The sequence below is a fragment of the Anomaloglossus baeobatrachus genome, chromosome 4, assembly GCF_048569485.1.
Source record: "Anomaloglossus baeobatrachus isolate aAnoBae1 chromosome 4, aAnoBae1.hap1, whole genome shotgun sequence".
Taxonomy (NCBI): domain Eukaryota; kingdom Metazoa; phylum Chordata; class Amphibia; order Anura; family Aromobatidae; genus Anomaloglossus; species Anomaloglossus baeobatrachus.
In genome coordinates, this window is record NC_134356.1 from 424,944,051 (window position 1) to 424,963,385 (window position 19,335).

General features: G+C 44.0%; 1 protein-coding gene across 2 annotated transcripts in view; it reads right to left on the reverse strand.

Moving 5' to 3' along the window:
* SND1 (staphylococcal nuclease and tudor domain containing 1) overlaps positions 1-19,335 on the reverse strand; it is a 959,968-nt gene that overhangs the window by 95,292 nt on the left and 845,341 nt on the right. For both annotated transcript variants that reach the window (XM_075345399.1, XM_075345398.1), the window contains exon 18: positions 12,630-12,771. In XM_075345399.1, the coding sequence (XP_075201514.1) occupies positions 12,630-12,771 (142 nt within the window). The remainder of the gene's footprint in view (positions 1-12,629; positions 12,772-19,335) is intronic.

Genomic DNA, 19,335 nt, shown 5'->3' on the forward strand with positions numbered 1-19,335 from the left:
ACCATAAGACGCACCCTGGTTTTAGAGAAGGAAAATAGGAAAATAAAATTTTAAGCAAAAAATGTGGTCATGACACACTGTTATGGGGCAAGGATCTGCTGCTGACACTGTTATGGGGGTAATGTCCCCAAATTCTCTACTAAGGTACCCCATCTTGGTAATGATCCTCCTACCTTGTGTATATATTTATGTCCCTCATCCTGGTATAGAACCATCTTGCTATATACTGCATCCTGGTATGTGCTCCCATCCTGCTATATACGCCATCATCCTGCTCATATACGCCCATCATCCTGCTATGTGCCATCATCCTGTTCATATACTCCCATCATCCTGGTATATGGCCCCATCATCCTGCTCATATACCCCCATCATCCTGCTATATGCCATCATCCTGGTATATGGCCCCATCATCCTGCTCATATACCCCCATCATCCTGCTATATGCCATCATCCTGTTTATATACCCCCATCATCCTGGTATATGGCCCCATCATCCTGCTCATATACTCAAATCATCCTGTTCATATACCCCCATCCTGCGGCACACACAAAAAAATAAACGTTTACACTCACCTTTCCTCGTTCCACGCAGCGTCGCTTCTCTTCCTGTCTGTGCCGGCAGTGCTGTGTTGAGCCGGCCACGTTCCCTGCAGCACTGTGATGTATTGTCCTCGAGTCTGCCGGCGCGGCTGTGAAGACACACGTGCGCACAGCGATGACATCATCGCTGTGAGCACCGCTAGTGTCCAGTCCACACAGCGTGGCAGGCAGACTGGAGGACATCGCGATGCTACAGGGGAACGGTGAGTACATTGATTCACTGCACTCCGCGCTGATGATGATGCGCGGGGGGCAGTGAATACAGCCGAGCATGATCACTCCAGGCTGTAGTTGCCAGGGGTCATCACGGCCGGCTGTTAATTATGCGCGCGTCCCCGCCCATCATCCTGCCCACCTATCAACTCCGGCTTCAGCGCTGAGAGATGGGCGGGAGGATGGGCGTGCATATGTAATGAGCGGGCCCACGTGGTCACGGCAGGCGCTGCTGCTGCCTGCTCGTGCCCCCGATGACCCGCTCCACCGCAGCACCCTCAATCCCCACAGCCATGCCCTACATTCAGACCATTAGACGCACCCCCCACTTTCCCCCAACATTTGGGGGGAAAAAAGTGCGTCTTATGGTCCGAAAAATACGGTACTATAAATTGGGGAGCAGCTCTTATAGAAACCATAACATTCAAATATGCAGATTAATTGTCTCTTTGGGTTTATTGCTTTAAAATTATAACCAAGATACTGCAAATCATATAATCGGTCTCCAAAAAAATGTTTCCAAAAATAATTGTGTTTTACATGTCTTTTCTTTTTTCCATTTTGTAAAACATTTATGGTGCTGCTTATTTGGCAGTGTACATATACTCTATACACTGAACACTTGTCATCCATGTGCTATCTTGTACTATACATTTCCATAGTTTCAGTACGTCCTCCACATTGAAGCAATGGCAAAATACTTTAACATGAAGAGGAAAGGGAAGATAAAAGATGGCGGGTAAACTAGAGTTACCAATGGAAAACTACAAGTTGCATCACTCTTAGGAATCACAATTGTCTAATGCCACGTCTACCTAACTAGAAAGTTTACTACACGTAGTCCTGTAGTTTTCCTAATTTATTCAACTATAGACTGTAAAAAAACAAAAAAAACCCACAAAAACATTTTGTTTATAGAGAAGCAATCAGCAGGATTTTCATACATAAAGTAAAGCCAGTGTTATATTGGCACTAGGATTCTGAATGTAAGCATAGTTTTTGTTCTGAGATTAGATGTTTTATTTCAGAAATATGTGCAATTAAAGTTCCAGCAATGCACTGATATTTGATTGACAGGTGCAACAGGAAGGGAATACAGTGGAACCTTGCTTAACGAGAACAATCCGTTCTGGGAGTGTGCTTGTTAACCAAGTTACTCGTTAGGCAAAGCAAAATTTCCCATAGGAAATCATTGCAATGCAGACGATTTGTTCCACAACGTGTTAAATGTCCCATCCTGGTCCCCTATTCTGTCATTCCACACATACACAAACACACACAAACATGTACAAACACACATAAACTCACACAAACACACACAAACATACAAGCACGCACATATTATATGCTCACCTTACCTTCCGTTCCATCGCCGGTCTCCTGGGACTTGCTGTTCTCTGGTACGAGGCCGGGCTGTGTATCGCGTTACCATAACGACAAGGGAGGAACTTCCTGGCCAGAGCGCTGACGTCAAAGGCAGAGCCGCTTGCCTCTGATTGGCCAGCGCGCTGCCTTTCAGTAGCGGTGACAGGAAGTTCCTGCCTCGTTGCTATGGATGCCGATACACAGCCTGGAGTGGAGCGGAGCGGCGGACTACAGGACCCAGGAGGCCGGCGATGAAACGAAAGGTACACTATATTATGTTATATTATATGCTCACCTTACCTTCCGTTCCATCGCGGGCCTCCTGGGTCATGTAGTTTGCTGCGAGGACGTCGCAATGTACCCGGGAACTACAAGAACCATGAAACTGGCGGTGGAACGGAAGGTAAGGTGAGCATAATACTGTATGTGCGTGCGTGTGTGTTTGTGTGTGTTTGTGCGTACATGTGTGTGTTTGTGTGGACTGCAAGTGCAGGTCAGAGCGCGGTGGATGTACAGAACCGGAAGTGTGTGCGGTGCGGATTTCGCTCGTACAGCAAAGCTTTCTCGTAAAGCGGGTTACAAATTTACAGATGGCTTTGCTTGTTAAGCGAAATTCTCGTTAAGTGGGTTACTCGTTAAGCGAGGTACCACTGTATGTGAGTCGGGTCTTGCTATCTATTTCCACCTATCTGTCTGCCTGCGCCGGAATTAACATCTATGATGGTGACAGGGGAAGGAAGGCAAGGCAGGCAAACAGGGGCCGGAATAGATAGCAAGACCTGACAAAAAAACCAAGCCATCATATGACTATGTCAAAGAAAAATTACAATAATTAGGGCTCTGAGAGGAAATAGTTGAAACAAAAAAGTGCAAAAACAGTAGTGGCGGGAATGGTGAGGCACCAGTCACATGAAGGGGTTAAAAGAAGATGGTAAGATGGTTTTAAGACATTTAGCTAGGACTTCAATAAACGCAGTAGGAAGGTTCGGATGCAATTTAGAGTGGAAAGGTTAATGGTGGAAAAGCAGACAACTTGCTCTCAAGTTGTCAATCTTGTGTGAGACGTATGTGACAAAGTTCTCAGACAAGATGAAAGATGTAGGAGTGGGGCACCGGAGAAAGTAGTGTGCTAAATAAGTGACTTGATAACAGACAACCCTTTACTAATAGACCCAGAAAGGAGCATAAAAAAAGAAAACCCTCTAGACATATCTCCTGGATCAGCATCGCTACTCTAATCTCCCCTGACGCTTAGGCTGCTTTCACACATCCGGCTGTAGCAGTGCGGCACAATCCGGCGCTCTGCTGAAAAAACGGAACCTTTTTTTTTGCCGTTGGTTTCGTTTTTTCCAGCATTGACTTGCATTGGCGCCACATGGGCTTGCGTTCCGTCCGGTTTTTGCCGCATGCGGCAGATTTAGCCGATGCGGCAGCCGGATGGAACGTTTCCTGGCACGGTTTTTGCTCTGGCAAAAAAACCGCATCGCGCCGTATCCGGCCGATACGGCGCATTTTTCAATGCATCCCTATGGACGCCGGATGCGGCGCGATGCGGCAAAAAACACATCCGGCCGCCACATGCGGTTTTGTCCACTGCGCATGCTCAGTAGCATGCCGCAAGCGGCAAAAACCGGACGGGCCGCATGTAAAAAACTTATGCAAAGGATGTGGTGTTTTCACCGCATCCGTTGCATAGGTTTCACAGCCGGATTGAGCCGCACGGCTCAAACCAGATGTGTTAAAGCAGCCTTACCTGACATAGAGTAACTGCTGCAGTCAAATCAGTGGGTTGGATGTGGATTCCAATGGGAGAAAACTGACGGCTGCACCTGATCAGCAGCCACTGATTGACTGCAGCAGTCATGTGACATGTCAGGGAACAGCATGGGCCACAGAACGGAAATCGGAGTAACAGTATAGAAATATTACATGTCTGTTTTGGGTTCAGGAACAGGAAAGATATGGGAGTAGTGAGGCGTGTTTTGTTTGTGAGTGATGCATGTGCACAAAAAAAATGTATAGAATTTTTTGCGCATACTTCATATGTGTCTTCACTGTCTAAATCTCAAGTTTAACTATGGAGTGAAAATATAACATTGGAAGAAAAAAAAAACCAGGAGTGACTGCTGCTATTTTTAAATATTCCACTAATTGCTTCATCTTTAATATCAATCCTCTCTGCATCGTTTCTACATTTTATGTCTCAATTAGATCATGCCAGATGTCCCCTGGGAGACAGGGTTCGCATTTACCGGCGTCTCAGCCCTATATCTCTAGTGAGAGCTCCTTACACCCCCTCCCGTTAGCTGTGCCACCAAACACAACACAGATACCTCTCATTTGCTATCATACTGGAGACTATTATCACAGAAGAGGAAAGATGCTGCGCGTTTATTATAGCTCAAGGCTACATGGACCTCTTTCTGTTCAACTAATAATGCCGCCTTAATTAAACGAGACTAATTAAAAAAAATAAAACAAGGAGGAGCACGGTGGCTAAGAAGAAGGTCTGAATATGCCTCTGCAGAGGAAGCAAACAGAATGTAACATCAATGAAGCGCCTTCAATGCTAGAACTGATGAAAGAGGATGAGAAGAATGACCCCACCTGGAACATCTTCTACAATAAAGACATTACCAATAAACACTGGATAACATTCTAAACACATACACCAATATGACAAAGGGGTATTGCAAGTTAGTTCAATATGCACAGGTTGGTCTACAGCTAGTATTCAGGCCGGGTCCACGAGCAGTTCTGGGTGCATATTGCTATTTTCTGCCTAACCGTCCCGGTGTACACTAGCATAGATAAAGAGATCTTTAGAAAAGTATTTCTAAAGATCTTTTATCGTATGCTAATGAGCGCAGGGACTAGTCCCAAGGGTGTTACTGCTCTTGGCTGGTCGGCCCCATTAGCATGTTAGTACATCCACAGAGATGTGCTAACATGGTAATGAATGCGCAGCATCAGAGGATGATCTCACTCACCTCTCCGCTGTCAGACACTGGATTTCAGCTCAGTGCGCATGACCCCGGAGTTTCAGTCATGTGCACTATGAAGCCAGGTGTACGCGCACAGGCTTCAAACTGAAGTAGTGCTCATGAACGAAAGTCCGGGATCATGCGCACTGAGCTGAAGTCCAGCGTCAGGCAACGATGGCAGCGGAGAGTTGAGTGAGATGATCCTCTGACACTGCGCATTCATTTAAAAAAAAGATCTGTGGAGCCTCTGTTAAGAGTCTCATAGCAGGATAAGGCACATCCACAGTGTAAGAGATGTTGAGGTGCACTTGTAGGTTTCCACACCATATGTCCAGAAAATTAGAGACATGGAACTCTCAAATGGTGATACAAACGAAGAATTTATTCTATAAGTCTTAAAGCAACATGTGACAATTCGGCCAGCATAGTGGTGGATACCACTGCCTTTACCACTACCCTGACAGTCTTAATAACAGATTGTCTGATGAAGGCCACCTGGTCGAAACGTCACATGTTGCTTTAAGACTTAAGGAATAAATTCTTTGTTTGTATCACCATTTGAGAGTGCCTTGTCTCTAATTCTCTGTCCAGAGTCTCGACACAGAAAATAGCCAGATATCCCTTCAGGAAGGACCTAGCCAAGGAGTGACTCTTTTTAGGAGACTACTAAAACCACCATATTAAGTAGCCCTTTTAGTCAATATCCAACTCTTTGTTAAGTTTAAAGATATGACAAGGGAAATACCAAGGCCAGGTATCCATCCACAGACAGCTGTTTCAGAGTGTTGCCCCTCATGAGTGTGGAGTAGGATTCTGGCTAGGTGGGAGCAATGCCTAGTAGACCAGCAAGACAAAAAAAAAATCACTGATCTCGGGGAGACCAACCAGAGAAAACACTGCCGGCAGCCAACAAAGGCGCTCAACACAGCGTAGGAGTGTGGAGTAGGACTCCTAACAGAGGCTCCATGGACCTTTTTTGATTTACATACTTCCCAGGGGGCAATGCACCTAGGATTTCACGGTGTTGAGAGCCTTTATTGGCTGTCGGCAGTGTTTTCTCTGGCTGGTCTCTCCCAGATCAGTGATTGTTTTGTACTGTGCATTCATTAGCATGTGATTAGCAAGGGAAGCAACACCCTTGGGACTAGTTGCTGGCCTCATTAGGATATGATAAAAGATCTTTAGAAATACTTTTTCTAAAGATCTCTTTATCTGTGCTATCAGATGCAGGTACTGTTGTTAGGCAGGGATTAGCAATATGCACCCAGAACTGCTGTGGTTCTGGTTGTATAATGCATCTGACAGGTTCCCTTTAAAATGACATGATGCTAACTTGAAAAAATGCTTTAATGGATCAAATCTGCAAGGAAGAACTATGCAGCATGTGCATGAAATTTCAGAAATCTCATTTACTTTGCTGGTTCTGTAAACCACTGACTTTTTTCACAGACAAAACGAAACAAAAACGCAAAATGTGAACAAGCCTTAAAAGTCTGATCCAAGCAGAAATAGAGACATACTATTATTCTAAGGCATGGGTGGGCCTGCGGGCCATATTCAGCCCGCCATACCCTTTTCTGCGTCCCCCAGGCGGATTCCCGGGGGCGGCAGTGCTTGGCCGCCACCGCTGTCTTGTGGACCGCCGACCCTTTAAATCCGCACATGTGCTGCTGTGCTTACGAATGCATTCTCCCGCTGGCCAGTGCCAGCGAGAGAGGACTTACTTTGTGGGCGGGTTTAGTGCTCTGTGCTTCCGTCCCACACCAGCTTCACAGCCTAGTGGTGTGTGCCCGCCCTCTGCCCTCCGGAGCTGCGTGTCCGGCACCTGCTCTCCGGACCTGTCAGTCCGGTGCTGCTATACGTCCAGCGCCCACCCTCTGCTGCTGTGTGCCCCATCCAGTGCTTTGTGACCCCCTCCCGCCAGAGTTGCGTGCAACCCTCAGTGCTGTGTGCCCCCCAATGCTGTGTATTACCCCAGGTTTGTGTGTCCCTTCTCCCTCCCAGTGATGTCAGGGCTCCGCAAGTGGTGCTTGCGCCCCAGCCCCTCTTGTGGCACCTGCGCCCCAGCATCTCCTATGTTGCTTATGCCCCCAGCGTCTCTTGTGATGTGCATGTCCCCAGCGTCTCCTGTGATGTGTATGCCCCCCAGCATCTCCTGTGACTTAAACATCACAGGAGGGGCTGGGGGCATATACATCACAGGAGGGGCTGGGGGCATATACATCACAGGAGGGGCTGGGAGCATATACATGTCCCCAGCCCCTTGTGTGATGTATGTGCCCCCAGTGTCTCCTGTGATGTATATACAGCAGTCCCAGCATCTCCTATGTGATGTATATGCAGCAGTACCAGTGTCTCCTAAGTGATGTATATACAGCAGTCCCAGTGTCTCATATGTGATATATGTGCCTCCAGTGTCTTCTGTGATGTATATACAGCACCTGTTATGTGATGTATATACAGCGCCTGTTATGTGATGTATATGACTTTCCAATCTTATCACAAAAAGTTGACTGCGCTCTAGACCCAGACAAAAATGAATCATCATTAATAAGGACGGCACCACCATAGGGTTAATAGGAAACGTGCCACCAAACATAAGCACAGAAGCAAAAAACAAGTTTTAGAATGGGTATGTGGGGCACAGCTTCACTAAATGTACCAATCTAGAAAAACCACAGAGTCCAAGTAATCATATGCAAAACGTGAAAGAATTTATTTGTACACACTTTAAAACACAATTAAAAAGGAGGAGACTTAAGCCCGCTTTACACGCTTCAATATATCTCACAATCCGTCGTTGGGGTCAAGTTGTGACGCACATCCGGCATCGTTTGTGAGGTATCTGCGTGTGACACCTACGTATGATCAGGATTGAATGCAAAACCGTTGATCGCAAACACATCGTATCTTTGTCTAGAATTGAATGTTTTGTTGCACGAACCTAGTCAATTGAAACGTGTGACATCCCTCATACGATTTTGATGTCTGAGGCTATGTGCGCAGGTGTGCGCTCTGCACCGCAGCTTAAAAAAGGTCCGCTTCAGAGCGCAGCTGAAAAGCTGCATTCTGAAGCGCCTCACAATGTCTGTCATTCACTAATCTCTGTCAGTCGGTCACTATCTCTGTCCCTCTCTCTCTGTCCATGTCAGTCTATCCCTCTTACCCCCTCTCTCATACTCACCGATCCTCGATCACCGGCGTGGCGCTGCACGGCATTCACACTGCTCCGGCGGCTATTACTATTTTGAAAATGCCGGCCGCTCATTAAACAATCTCGTATTCCCTGCTTTCCCCACCCACCGGCGCCTGTGATTGGTTGCAGTGAGACACGCCCCCACGCTGAGTGACAGGTGTCTCACTGCACTCAATCACAGCAGCCGGTGGGCGTGTCTATACTGTGCAGTGAAATAAATAATTAAAAAAAACGGCGTGAGGTCCCCCCAATTTTAAAACCAGCCAGATAAAGCCATAGGGCTGAAGGCTGGTATTCTCAGGATGGGGAGCTCCACGTTATGGGGAGCCCCCCAGCCTAACAATATCAGCCAGCAGCCGCCCAGAATTGCCGCATACATTAGATGCGACAGTTCTGGGACTGTACCCGGCTCTTCCCGATTTGCCCTGGTGCGTTGGCAAATCGGGGTAATAAGGAGTTATTGGCAGCCCATAGCTGCCACTAAATCCTAGATTAATCATGTCAGGCGTCTCCCCGAGATACCTTCCATGATTAATCTGTAAGTGACAGTAAATAAACACACACACCCGAAAAAATCCTTTATTAGAAATAAAAAACACAAACATATACCCTCGTTCACCACTTTAATAAGCTCGAAAAAGCCCTCCATGTCCGCGTAATCCAGGATGGTCCAGCGTCGCTTCCAGCTCTGCTGCATGAAGGTGACCGGAGCTGCAGAATACACCGCCGCTCCTGTCAGCTCCACGCAGCTAATGAAGGGAATAGCGCGATCAGCTGAGCTGTCACTGAGGTTACCCGCTGTCACTGGATACAGCGGTGGCCGCGGGTAACCTCAATGACAGCTCAGCTGATCGCGCGGCTGTCTTCAGTTGCTGCGTGGAGGTGACAGGAGCGGCGGTGTCTTCTGCCGCTCCGGTCACCTTCATGCAGCAGAGCTGGAAGCGACACTGGACCATCCTGGATTACGCCGGACATGGAGGGCTTTTTCGAGCTTATTAAAGTGGTGAATGAGGGTATATGTTTGTGTTTTTTATTTCTAATAAAGGATTTTTTCGGGTGTGTGTGTTTATTTACTGTAATTTACAGATTAATCATGGAGGGTATCTTGTGGAGACGCTTGACATGATTAATCTAGGACTTAGTGGCAGCTATGGGCTGCTAATAACTCCTTATTACCCCGATTGCCAACGCACCAGGGCAAATCTGGAAGAGCCGGGTACAGTCCCAGAACTGTCGCATCTAATGTATGCGGCAATTCTGGGCGGCTGCTGGCTGATATTGTTAGGCTGGGGGACTCCCCATAACGTGGAGCTCCCCATCCTGAGAATACCAGCCTTCAACCGTATGGCTTTATCTGGCTGGCTTTAAAATTTGGGGGGACCGCATGCAGTTTTTTTTTAATAATTTAATTATTTATTTCACTGCACAGTATAGACACGCCCACCGGCTGCTGTGATTGGGTGCAGTGAGACACCTGTCACTCAGCGTGGGGGCATGTCTCACTGCAACCAATCATAGGCGCCGGTGGGCGGGGAAAGCAGGGAGTACGAGATTGTTTAATGAGCAGCCGGCTTTTTCAAAATAGTAAAAGCCACGGGAGCAGTGTGAATGCCGTGCAGCGCCGCGGATCGGGGATCAGTGAGTATATGAGAGAGGGCTGCTCAATTCAGTTACTCAGGAGTTTAGCGGTCACCGGTGAGTCCTTCACTGGTGACCGCTAATCAGGACGCGACACAGACAGAGCCGCAGCATGACAATGAAGTCGAGTTAAGTTAACCCGAGTTCATTCTGAGCGGCTTTTTCTGTGTCTGCTGTCATCGGCCATTCAGCTCTGCTACATGGCTGTCTGTGTCTGCTGTTAGCGGCCATGTAGCAGAGCTGAATGGCAGATGACATAGTAAAAACGCATCCCTACACATTACACACGCTTGGCAAGTCAATAAATAAAAAAAAAAAGGGGTGCCCAATGCATACGTCACAGAACACATGATCTAAAGGATCGCACACAAAATTGATCAATTTAACAGACTACTAAAGCACGTGTGACAGCAAATGAACGACCTATGTGTGATCTCATTAGATCACATATGCGATCTGGGCGTGTCACATCGCAAACGTGATTGCACAACAAATTGCAACGTGTAAAGCAGGCTTTAAACAAAGAGTCCCTCCATAATGCAGCATGTATACACCATGGGACCTCAGATATTGGTATATAAAGCATGAACAGGCTAACAAAAACCACTGGTTTGCACTATACATAGTCAAAAATACAATCCTGCAGTCATACTGGTGCAAAATAAAGAAAGGCTGTTGATAATTACCAGAGTAGCATGAATCAGAGGTGGTGTACACACCCACACGCCCCACGCGCTACGCCACCATGAGTAGCTTCCTCAGGGGTATACTCTGAGGAAGCCACTCATGGTGGCGTAACGCGTGGGGTGTGTACACCACGCCTACACGTCATGACCACATTTTTTGCTTAAAATTTTATTTTCCTATTTTCCTCCTCTAAAACCAGGGTGCATCTTATGGTCTGGTGCGTCTTCTAGTCCGAAAAATACGGTATTTTATAAAGAAAAATCTTTTTGCCTTGGAATCTATTCACTGGAGTTTTTCTGGAAAATTATTTACACATGTAAAAAGCAGTGTTATATTAGCATGGATTGGCATAAAACAAAAGCAAATATGCAGCTAACAAATGTTGCAAAAAAGGCTTGTGTGAAACATAGCCTAAGGGTCTATGGCCATGATCAAAAATATCAGTGCTTTGGACTCAGCGTGCTTTCCTTGCGTCCAAAATGTTGTGTTATAAAGTACAAGCACACAAATATAAATGGAGCTGTTCTTTCATAAGTACATATAAATACATAAAGTTATGCAGTCTTTCAAAATCATACATTAAAGCAATTCTCCAGGTTTAATGTTCCCTCACTGTATGTGTGGCAGTTTCTAGATAATCTTCCTTTCCTAACTAACCAATTAGTCTGCACTTTATTATTATTCTGACCTTAGTTATATAAATGAGCTCTCCTTACACAGACTGCCTGATGATCAATGAATGGAATTGTATTTATACACAGCAGCCAATCAGAGAATACAGAGTAGTCAACGGAACCAATTTTAAGACTGGAGGCGTGTCTGAGACTACCTCAGACTCCCTTCAGTGCACTGCCACTAATCAGTCAGCGATAGCAGGTCTACTGTAACAAAAAAAAAAAAGATAAAAAGCAGCCCTGTAGGAACTGCCTTGAGTACCACTTCTGAGTAAACTACAACCGTTTTTATGAAGAGTTGATAAACCATAGTAGATAAGCCTGGCTCGTCGCTCTTCATTTGAACAAAAGGAGAAGAGCAGCTCAATGTGAAAGGTTTTTTTTAACCCAAAGAGGCATTAGTTTGTTAGGTACCCAACAAAAATGAGGTCGTGTTGCTGCTGGCTGTTGGGCTCACATAAAATCTGGCCAATTTTGTATGCTAAGTATCTAAAGTTTTACATGTTTTTTCATAGCAGTAATGCATGTTCCCATATTCATTGTTCCCATATTCATTGTTCCACATATCTTAGTACTGCAGAGTGCAAGTGTCTCCTTTTTGTTAGTATGTTTCATATTCAGTTCGCACCTGTTCACATTAGGAAGGTAGGATGTGCGCTCAGTCATTTTCTTAGATGAAAATGGGAAAGTTTGACATCTGAACATCAAGGTTTCAATATTTCTTAGTTGACTATTTATTGATAACGTAGAATTTGGTTCTTTTGTACAGTTGTGGAAGGACTTAACCTAGAACCCTGGTCATTGTAAAGTATATCCAAACGTCCACAAAGGAGCACTATAAAAAACTGCTGTAAAAAATAACAGTTCTGCAATATTCCCTTACCATTCCTCTAAGGCACATAGGATATTTTTTAGTGTAGCTAATAGAAGCCTAAGTGCTCCGTCCTTACAGAAATATAACCGATTAGTTTAATGTACATATGTCCTTTTCTTTGATATTAAAATGTTTTTGCTAGTGACAGAAATGACCTTTCCAGGAATTCTTTTTACCCATGTGTCAATGTTATGTATTGCACTAATATTGCACCCAAAGTTCACTTAATGAGTTTAATGAATTCTGTGCCAAGCCAAGAGCAGCGCTGCCTTGAATTTATGAGCCTATAAACTGGCACAGCGAGAATGTGAAAGAAAAGAACAGAGTCTACAGTAGGCAGTCTCATACCAGTGCCAGGACACAGCAGCAACGCTACGGCAAAGGGAGTGCCTTACCTGTCTCAACATCCTGAACGTAAAAGTGCAGCTCATCTGTGATCTCTGTAACTAGGACAGGTCTATAATTTGCGTTTCTTTCCTTCTCCTCTACTACAGCAACCACTTCTTCTACCGGCTGCTCCTCAAACTTAGACCAGATCTGTAAAGAAAAAGAAAACGTACAGAGATTGAGGACACAGAGGTGAGTTAACCTTACAGGCAGTCTGTAATTAAGTGTACAGTCAAAACAATATAAACAAATAAATATGAACAATTAATAAGGAAATAGATTGAGCAGAAAAAAAAACCTGCGATGAATTTGCAGCTAAGTGTGCACGAGCTACATGTGGATTTGCGGAGGATATTGATGTGTATTGCAGAGTGAAATCCGCAGTGAAAATCTGCAGCATAAGCTCACTAGCTGGAGATGTAAAATGGAAACCACAGGCCATTTTCCATGCAGATTCTAATTTAAATTTATTTTTTTCAAACCTGATCCACTTTAATTCCATAATGCGGTGAAGATTTTTTGCCCAGAAAATTTATACAAAAAATCTGTAGTGCATCCGCTCCAGGTAAATATATTCTAAAGGTGGCCATACATATGAGAGCTATCAGACAGTGGCTTATCTTCCCTGAGAAGAGGATTGGGCATGTTAAAAATCTGCACAATCCTTGAATACCTTGACATCTTTTGTGAGGGGAAATTTGGGAATCCCTTACTCACATTTGATGGTTGACCCCATTACACGGAAATCGGCATGTTTGGCTGAAAATTTAATATGTATGGTCAAATTTAAGATGAAAGTTTGCTCCTCTGAGACCAGGTCTAAACATGGATGCATCACACATGATGAGGAGCATTATGATGTTCTGCAGTATCATACAATGTTGGGATAGTCCAGAGTATCACTGCATACAATATCACAATGTACTGTAGTTTAATCACTGTGAAACCCTGTCCTAAGTGAAATAAAGCCATACCACACGCCTAACTGTAAGCACATCCTTAACTAGAAAACTAGTAATACACAGTGCATGTGCACAGATTCTACATCTGACCAGCCATTGTGTAATATCACTGCAAAGAAAACCGGCACATTCAGAGGAATGTTAAAAGCTGAGCTCGAAAGAAAAAATGCCCATCACCAAGCAGTTCTTGGGTACAGCCTCTCCTTGTCAAAATCGTCCTCTATAACCTCAGCAAAAATAACTTGGAAATGACATAGTCCCCAGCAGGTGGAAAGAAGGCAGAGTGATGGATGGGAACGGACAGAGATGCTAATTACTCCAGAGAAGCATTAGTGACTATATCCTCCATCTCTCCACTAGAGGAGCAGGCCCCGCTGCCAAGCATCAGCTCCTGGATTATTAGCAGATAAAAGCAAGCCAGATTACGCTCAAACCCCGTGTATGAAAACTAGTATGGCGGAAGATCCTCAAGTGGTCACACAAAATGCCACCAGATTTACCAATTATAAATCTATAGAGCATGTTAACTAGAGAATAAAAAAAAATTCCAGAGACAAACAGCAGCATGGTCGTACAGGACATCTGAGGTCATGATCACAGATCCATTTGTTACACTATTGTAAGTCATAGTGGTTTACAGGGGGGGTCATTTACATTAGATGACCCGCGGTGTTAAATCAGCTACACTTGTCAGTCTGCGAGCATTTAACTCACCTGTTTGGAAAGATTGACTAAGCTTATGACGGTCACAGAATGCTCTATAGGAAATCGTTCTGCGCTCAGCAGCAGTACAAGAAATGTTAGCACAGAACGATCTGCTGCGGAGAATGGGTTTTTTTTAGCAATTCAAAAGTTGATTTCACACAACAAATGAGTTTTGCTTCATTCATTCATTGGGTGATCTGCATTCTGTTTTTATGGACATCTTATGAACATTCATTCCCCATAATCGTGCAGTATAAATGCACCCTTAGATTTGGGCTGTGATGGGGTGCATTTATGGGGTGATTTGATGTTCTACACACCTAAAGACCATATTAGAGTGTCTGTAAAGTACTACTATACTATTTAGATCCATCCAGAGAAGCGCACTGCAATAATTCAGCTGCAATAGAACCTCTTTTTGAAGTGTAGCGAGGAGATTTCTGTCCACCATTGATACGTGTTTGTGCTTTTTATAAAAGTGGTTTGCAGCACCTGAGGTTTATATTGTAATGTTCTGCAAAATGTGAAGTGTATATTATATTCTGAAATTGCCGGGAAACAGCACTATATCAAACACTGCAGGGGGTTTTCAAGGGAATTTATACTATTCTACCAATGCCTCAGACGGCATTAAATATAATATTGACAAACCCTCAGCGATGACCTCCTGGTCCCTTCCTTGACACAGCAGAAATGCTCACCTGGTGAAGTGGTGAACTCCCTGAATCAGTGACTGTCTAACGAAACATTTCAAGTCATTTCTGAGGCGCTGATCAGGGAACCAGGCAGCACACACCAGAGGGAAGCAGGTAAGCGTCAGAAGGACAACTACCGTAGAGGACTAGGAGGTCATATTGCTTTCATTTATAAGGCTATCTGATTTATTCAAATTTAAATTCCCTGTAAGACCTCTATTTGAGTTTTTACATGTCAGTGAATGGTCAATACATAAGGAGAAGACCAGACAGCAGGACTGCTTCTACTGGGAGAACACACTACATAGTCTTGATGTACCGCGACTCATCTCTGCATCAGCAGCAGGTTCTGACACCAGCATGTGATGTTTTCACAATTTACAGAGAGGCCACCGGAAATTCCAATTGTTTTGTATTATAAAACTTATATATTATATATACACCGGACACCTCTAAAGCAACTAAAGCAAAATTATGCTTCTACAATGTCAAATTTTATGGTCATCACTGAGGTCATGATTGAAAAAGGTTGTGATTACTTTACCATCACTCTACCCCAGAAACAATGTAGACAGGAGACTTAGGCTATGTACCCACGCTGCGGATTTGCCGCGGATTTTCCGAAAATCTGCAGCAGCGGCACTTCCAAGCCATTTCAATGGCATTTTGGAAATGCTGTGTCCATGCTGCGGATTTTTCCGCGGCGGATTTGCCGCGGATTTTGATCCGGAAAAATCTGCAGCATGTCAATTATTGTTGCGGATTTTGGTGCGGATTTTGGGTATAGAATGGGGAAAAAAAAAAATCCGCATCAAAATCCGCAGCAAATTCGCGGTAATCCGCGGCAAAAATAAGGTGCGGAATTGCCGCGAAAGTCGCGGATTTTCATGCAGAAAAATCCGCAGGTACATTCTACCGTGGACACATAGCCTTAAAAGGCAGCACTTTCATGGAGTCATTACATGGGTAACACTATATATGACCAACTAATGAAAAGCCAATCCATACTGTCATTCCAAGCCATTGATATTGCTCTAATGTCTCCATGTGTAGTGCTGCTGAAGTGTATTGACTCGAGAACCAATTTTGGATATTGTGTTTGGGGTGTCCAGCAGGTTGTGCTTGCCCAGTTAACAATAAGATCATGTTCTGGAAACCAGTAGCCCATCATTACGGACAGTTTGTATTACAGTATTCTGTACACAATTTTTATAGATGAGATCCGTACAATGAGGAGAAATTACGACCCAATACTCACCACTAAAAGAAGAGTTGAGGACCTTGTTCATGAAAGCTCTGAGAATTGCGGCTTTAATGGAAAATAAAGTGGAAGCTCCTGGCTGTGTAATGTCTGTATGTACTCTGCTTTTAGAACATACCGCTATTATACACAAGGAGATGCTGATCTAAACCCTTCCAGTAGAAGCAGCTGAACATCTGCTAATGCAGCCAATTTGCAATATTACATCTTAAATGCAACCAGTCATTTCTAACTCCTATCATACAATTCAGCCTGTAGGATTTATTGTCTGTGGGAGTTGATTTAAGACTGAGAAGCTGGAGTTTCATCGAGCAGCTACACAACTTGGCACAACAGGGAGAAAGGGAGGGAGAGAGGAAGAGAGAAGTGATGATGGGGAGAGAAAAAAGGAGCAGAGCTGGAAACAGGATGCAAGTAGAATAATGGAAAGAGGCAGCAAGAAATAAATGGAGAAAACATGCCAGGGACAGCAAGATGAGAGGAGAAACAAGTGGGCTGGCAGAGATTCATCTACAGCATTAAAATTGATGTATATGCGCTATAGCAAAGGGGCCAGTTTGTATTAAGTATCCGCACAATACATGCTGGTAATCCCACTGAGCTTGCCAGCTCAAACACAGAGGAGACTCTACCATGTCCACTACCCTCCCTCCCCTCCACTCCCAAAAGACAGGTGACTGTTCCAGAAGAAAAATCTGACCCATATGGTTCCTCGGATTTGTTAATCCATTTCACTTAGGAGATTTTCAAAGGGATGTAATTAAAAGGATCATTTGATAAACGAGAAGGTATCTGGTCCGCTGGAAAGCATCCATCACTGTATCTCACCACCAGGTTGGAATGCAGGTAAAAGATGAATTTGCAGTTTAATCTGTAGATTACCCAAAATAGCAAAAAGCATTTTGAAATTTGTCAAAACATCAATTCTGCCTGAAGTTAATTTATCTGAGTAGTCAGTGCCTTTTTGGGAATGGAGGGCAAAAAACTAGTATCTTATACATCCTGGTGACATCTCTAAAATGCTTTCTAAAGCACTTGACTCTCAAGACTACAAATACTAATCCTGATTTCCCAACTGACGGCAGCTTTTGTGCTCCATCACAATGGTGGATAGGATAACAAGTTACTTTTACAACAAGAAAAAAGCTCCAGATGGAAAAATGGAGATAGCTATTCATTGTCACATCATATGACAGATCTACTGTCCAAGCAACATACAGAGGAAACATGAGGAAGAAAACCCGATACTTCGGACAAATATCAGCATTTTCTATTGTGTTTCATTTAGTATTAAATACAGTAGATTGTTGCATACATGTGTGCTAAACATCTGTGACATTGCATTGCTGTTTTTTTCAGTTCTAGCTGCTTTATTAGCAGAGACAAAACATATAGGGAAAATTAGACTTCAAGACTCAAAGAAAAGTCCAATTTTATTTATAAAAAATACTATATGTTGTTATAACTATAATTAATATTTTATTTTCCACTCACAAAAAAAAATAAAAAATGAATCAATCATTAATTTTTTTTTGTGAGTGGAAAATATAATATTAATTATCAACAAAATATATATTGTTTTCGGTTCAGCGCAGTTTTTTACATATAGGAATTTATTTCGATATACCTAATTCATTTTGTTATAACATTAAGCACAGTTGTAACAAAATAATGCCGCATATACACAGGGCTGACCGTGGCTGTTAACCTCCGATTGGCTACATGCATATTGATTGGCGTTTGGTTTTTTAAGGCCTATAAATTAGATATGCTAAAAATACTTTCATTAAAAGTAATATCAGCAGATTTTTGTTATGTAGCTGAGAACAGCATGCAATAAGAGTTAAGCCCGCTTTACACACTACAATATATCTTACGATGTGTCGGCGGGGTCACGTCATAAGTGACGCACATCCGGCATCGTAAGGTACATTGTAGTGTGTAACAGCTACGTGCGATTGTGAATGAACGGTAAAACGTTCATCGCACGCACGTCGTTCATTCCTCATGAATTGAACGTCAGGTTGTTCATCGTATCCGGGGTAGCACACATGGCAGTGTGTGACACCCCGGGAACGATGAACATATCTTACCTGCGTCCTGCGGCTCCCGGCTAGCAATGCGGAAGGAAAGAGGTGGGCGGGATGTTTACGTCCCGCTCATCTCCGCCCCTCCTTCTATTGGCCGGCTGCCGCGTGACGTCAATGTGACGCCGAACGTCCCTCCCACTCCAGGAAGTGGACGTTCGCCGCCCACATCGAGGTCGTATGGACGGGTAAGTACGTGTGACGGGGGTTAATCGTTTGTGCGGCACATTCAACAAAACTGAACGTGCCGCACATACGATGGGGGCGGTTACGATCGCATACGATATCGTATGCAGAATTGTAACATGTAAAGCAGGCTTAAGGCCGGCATTACACTTGCGATTGAAAAATCATGACGAAGAGTAGGACGATTTTTTTCTCACTTTTCATCCGTGTATTGTCCGTGTGACATCCGTTTTTCTCTTGCACCCATAGACATGCATTGGAGAGTCTCGCACAAGAAACTCTAGAAATCGCAGCATGCTTTTTTTTCTTTCAGTACGATTTAAACTGAAAAAAAAAAAGCAGATCAGAGCTGCCTCATTGTTTAACATTGGTCTGAGTGCAATGCGAGATTTTCTCGCATTGCACTCGTACGAGTCAATCGCAAGTGTGACGTCAGCCTTACAAAACAAAAACCAACTGTGCTTCTCTTATCAGTGTGTGCAATTGTTTATGTAAACTAGAGGGTTTATTACCCTGTGATTATCATTACAGGACTAGAAACTCACGTGCATGGCAGTCCAATATGAGCCGTCCTCTGACTATAGAGAGCCTAGTGTGGGCAGGGACAGCTTAAATGCCTACTGTGTTCCTGAATCTAAATTCTTTCATTGTTTCAGAATGGCTGAAAACAGTAATCTGTGTGATACACCGTTGGTTTCAAAATTTCCTTGCCTACATTATGCTGCTCTGCGATGAGGAAGCAAAAACCTGCTGACAGATTCTCTTTAAAAGATTGATTGTTAACGTGTATAGAACATCATGTTCTCAGCAACTCACGT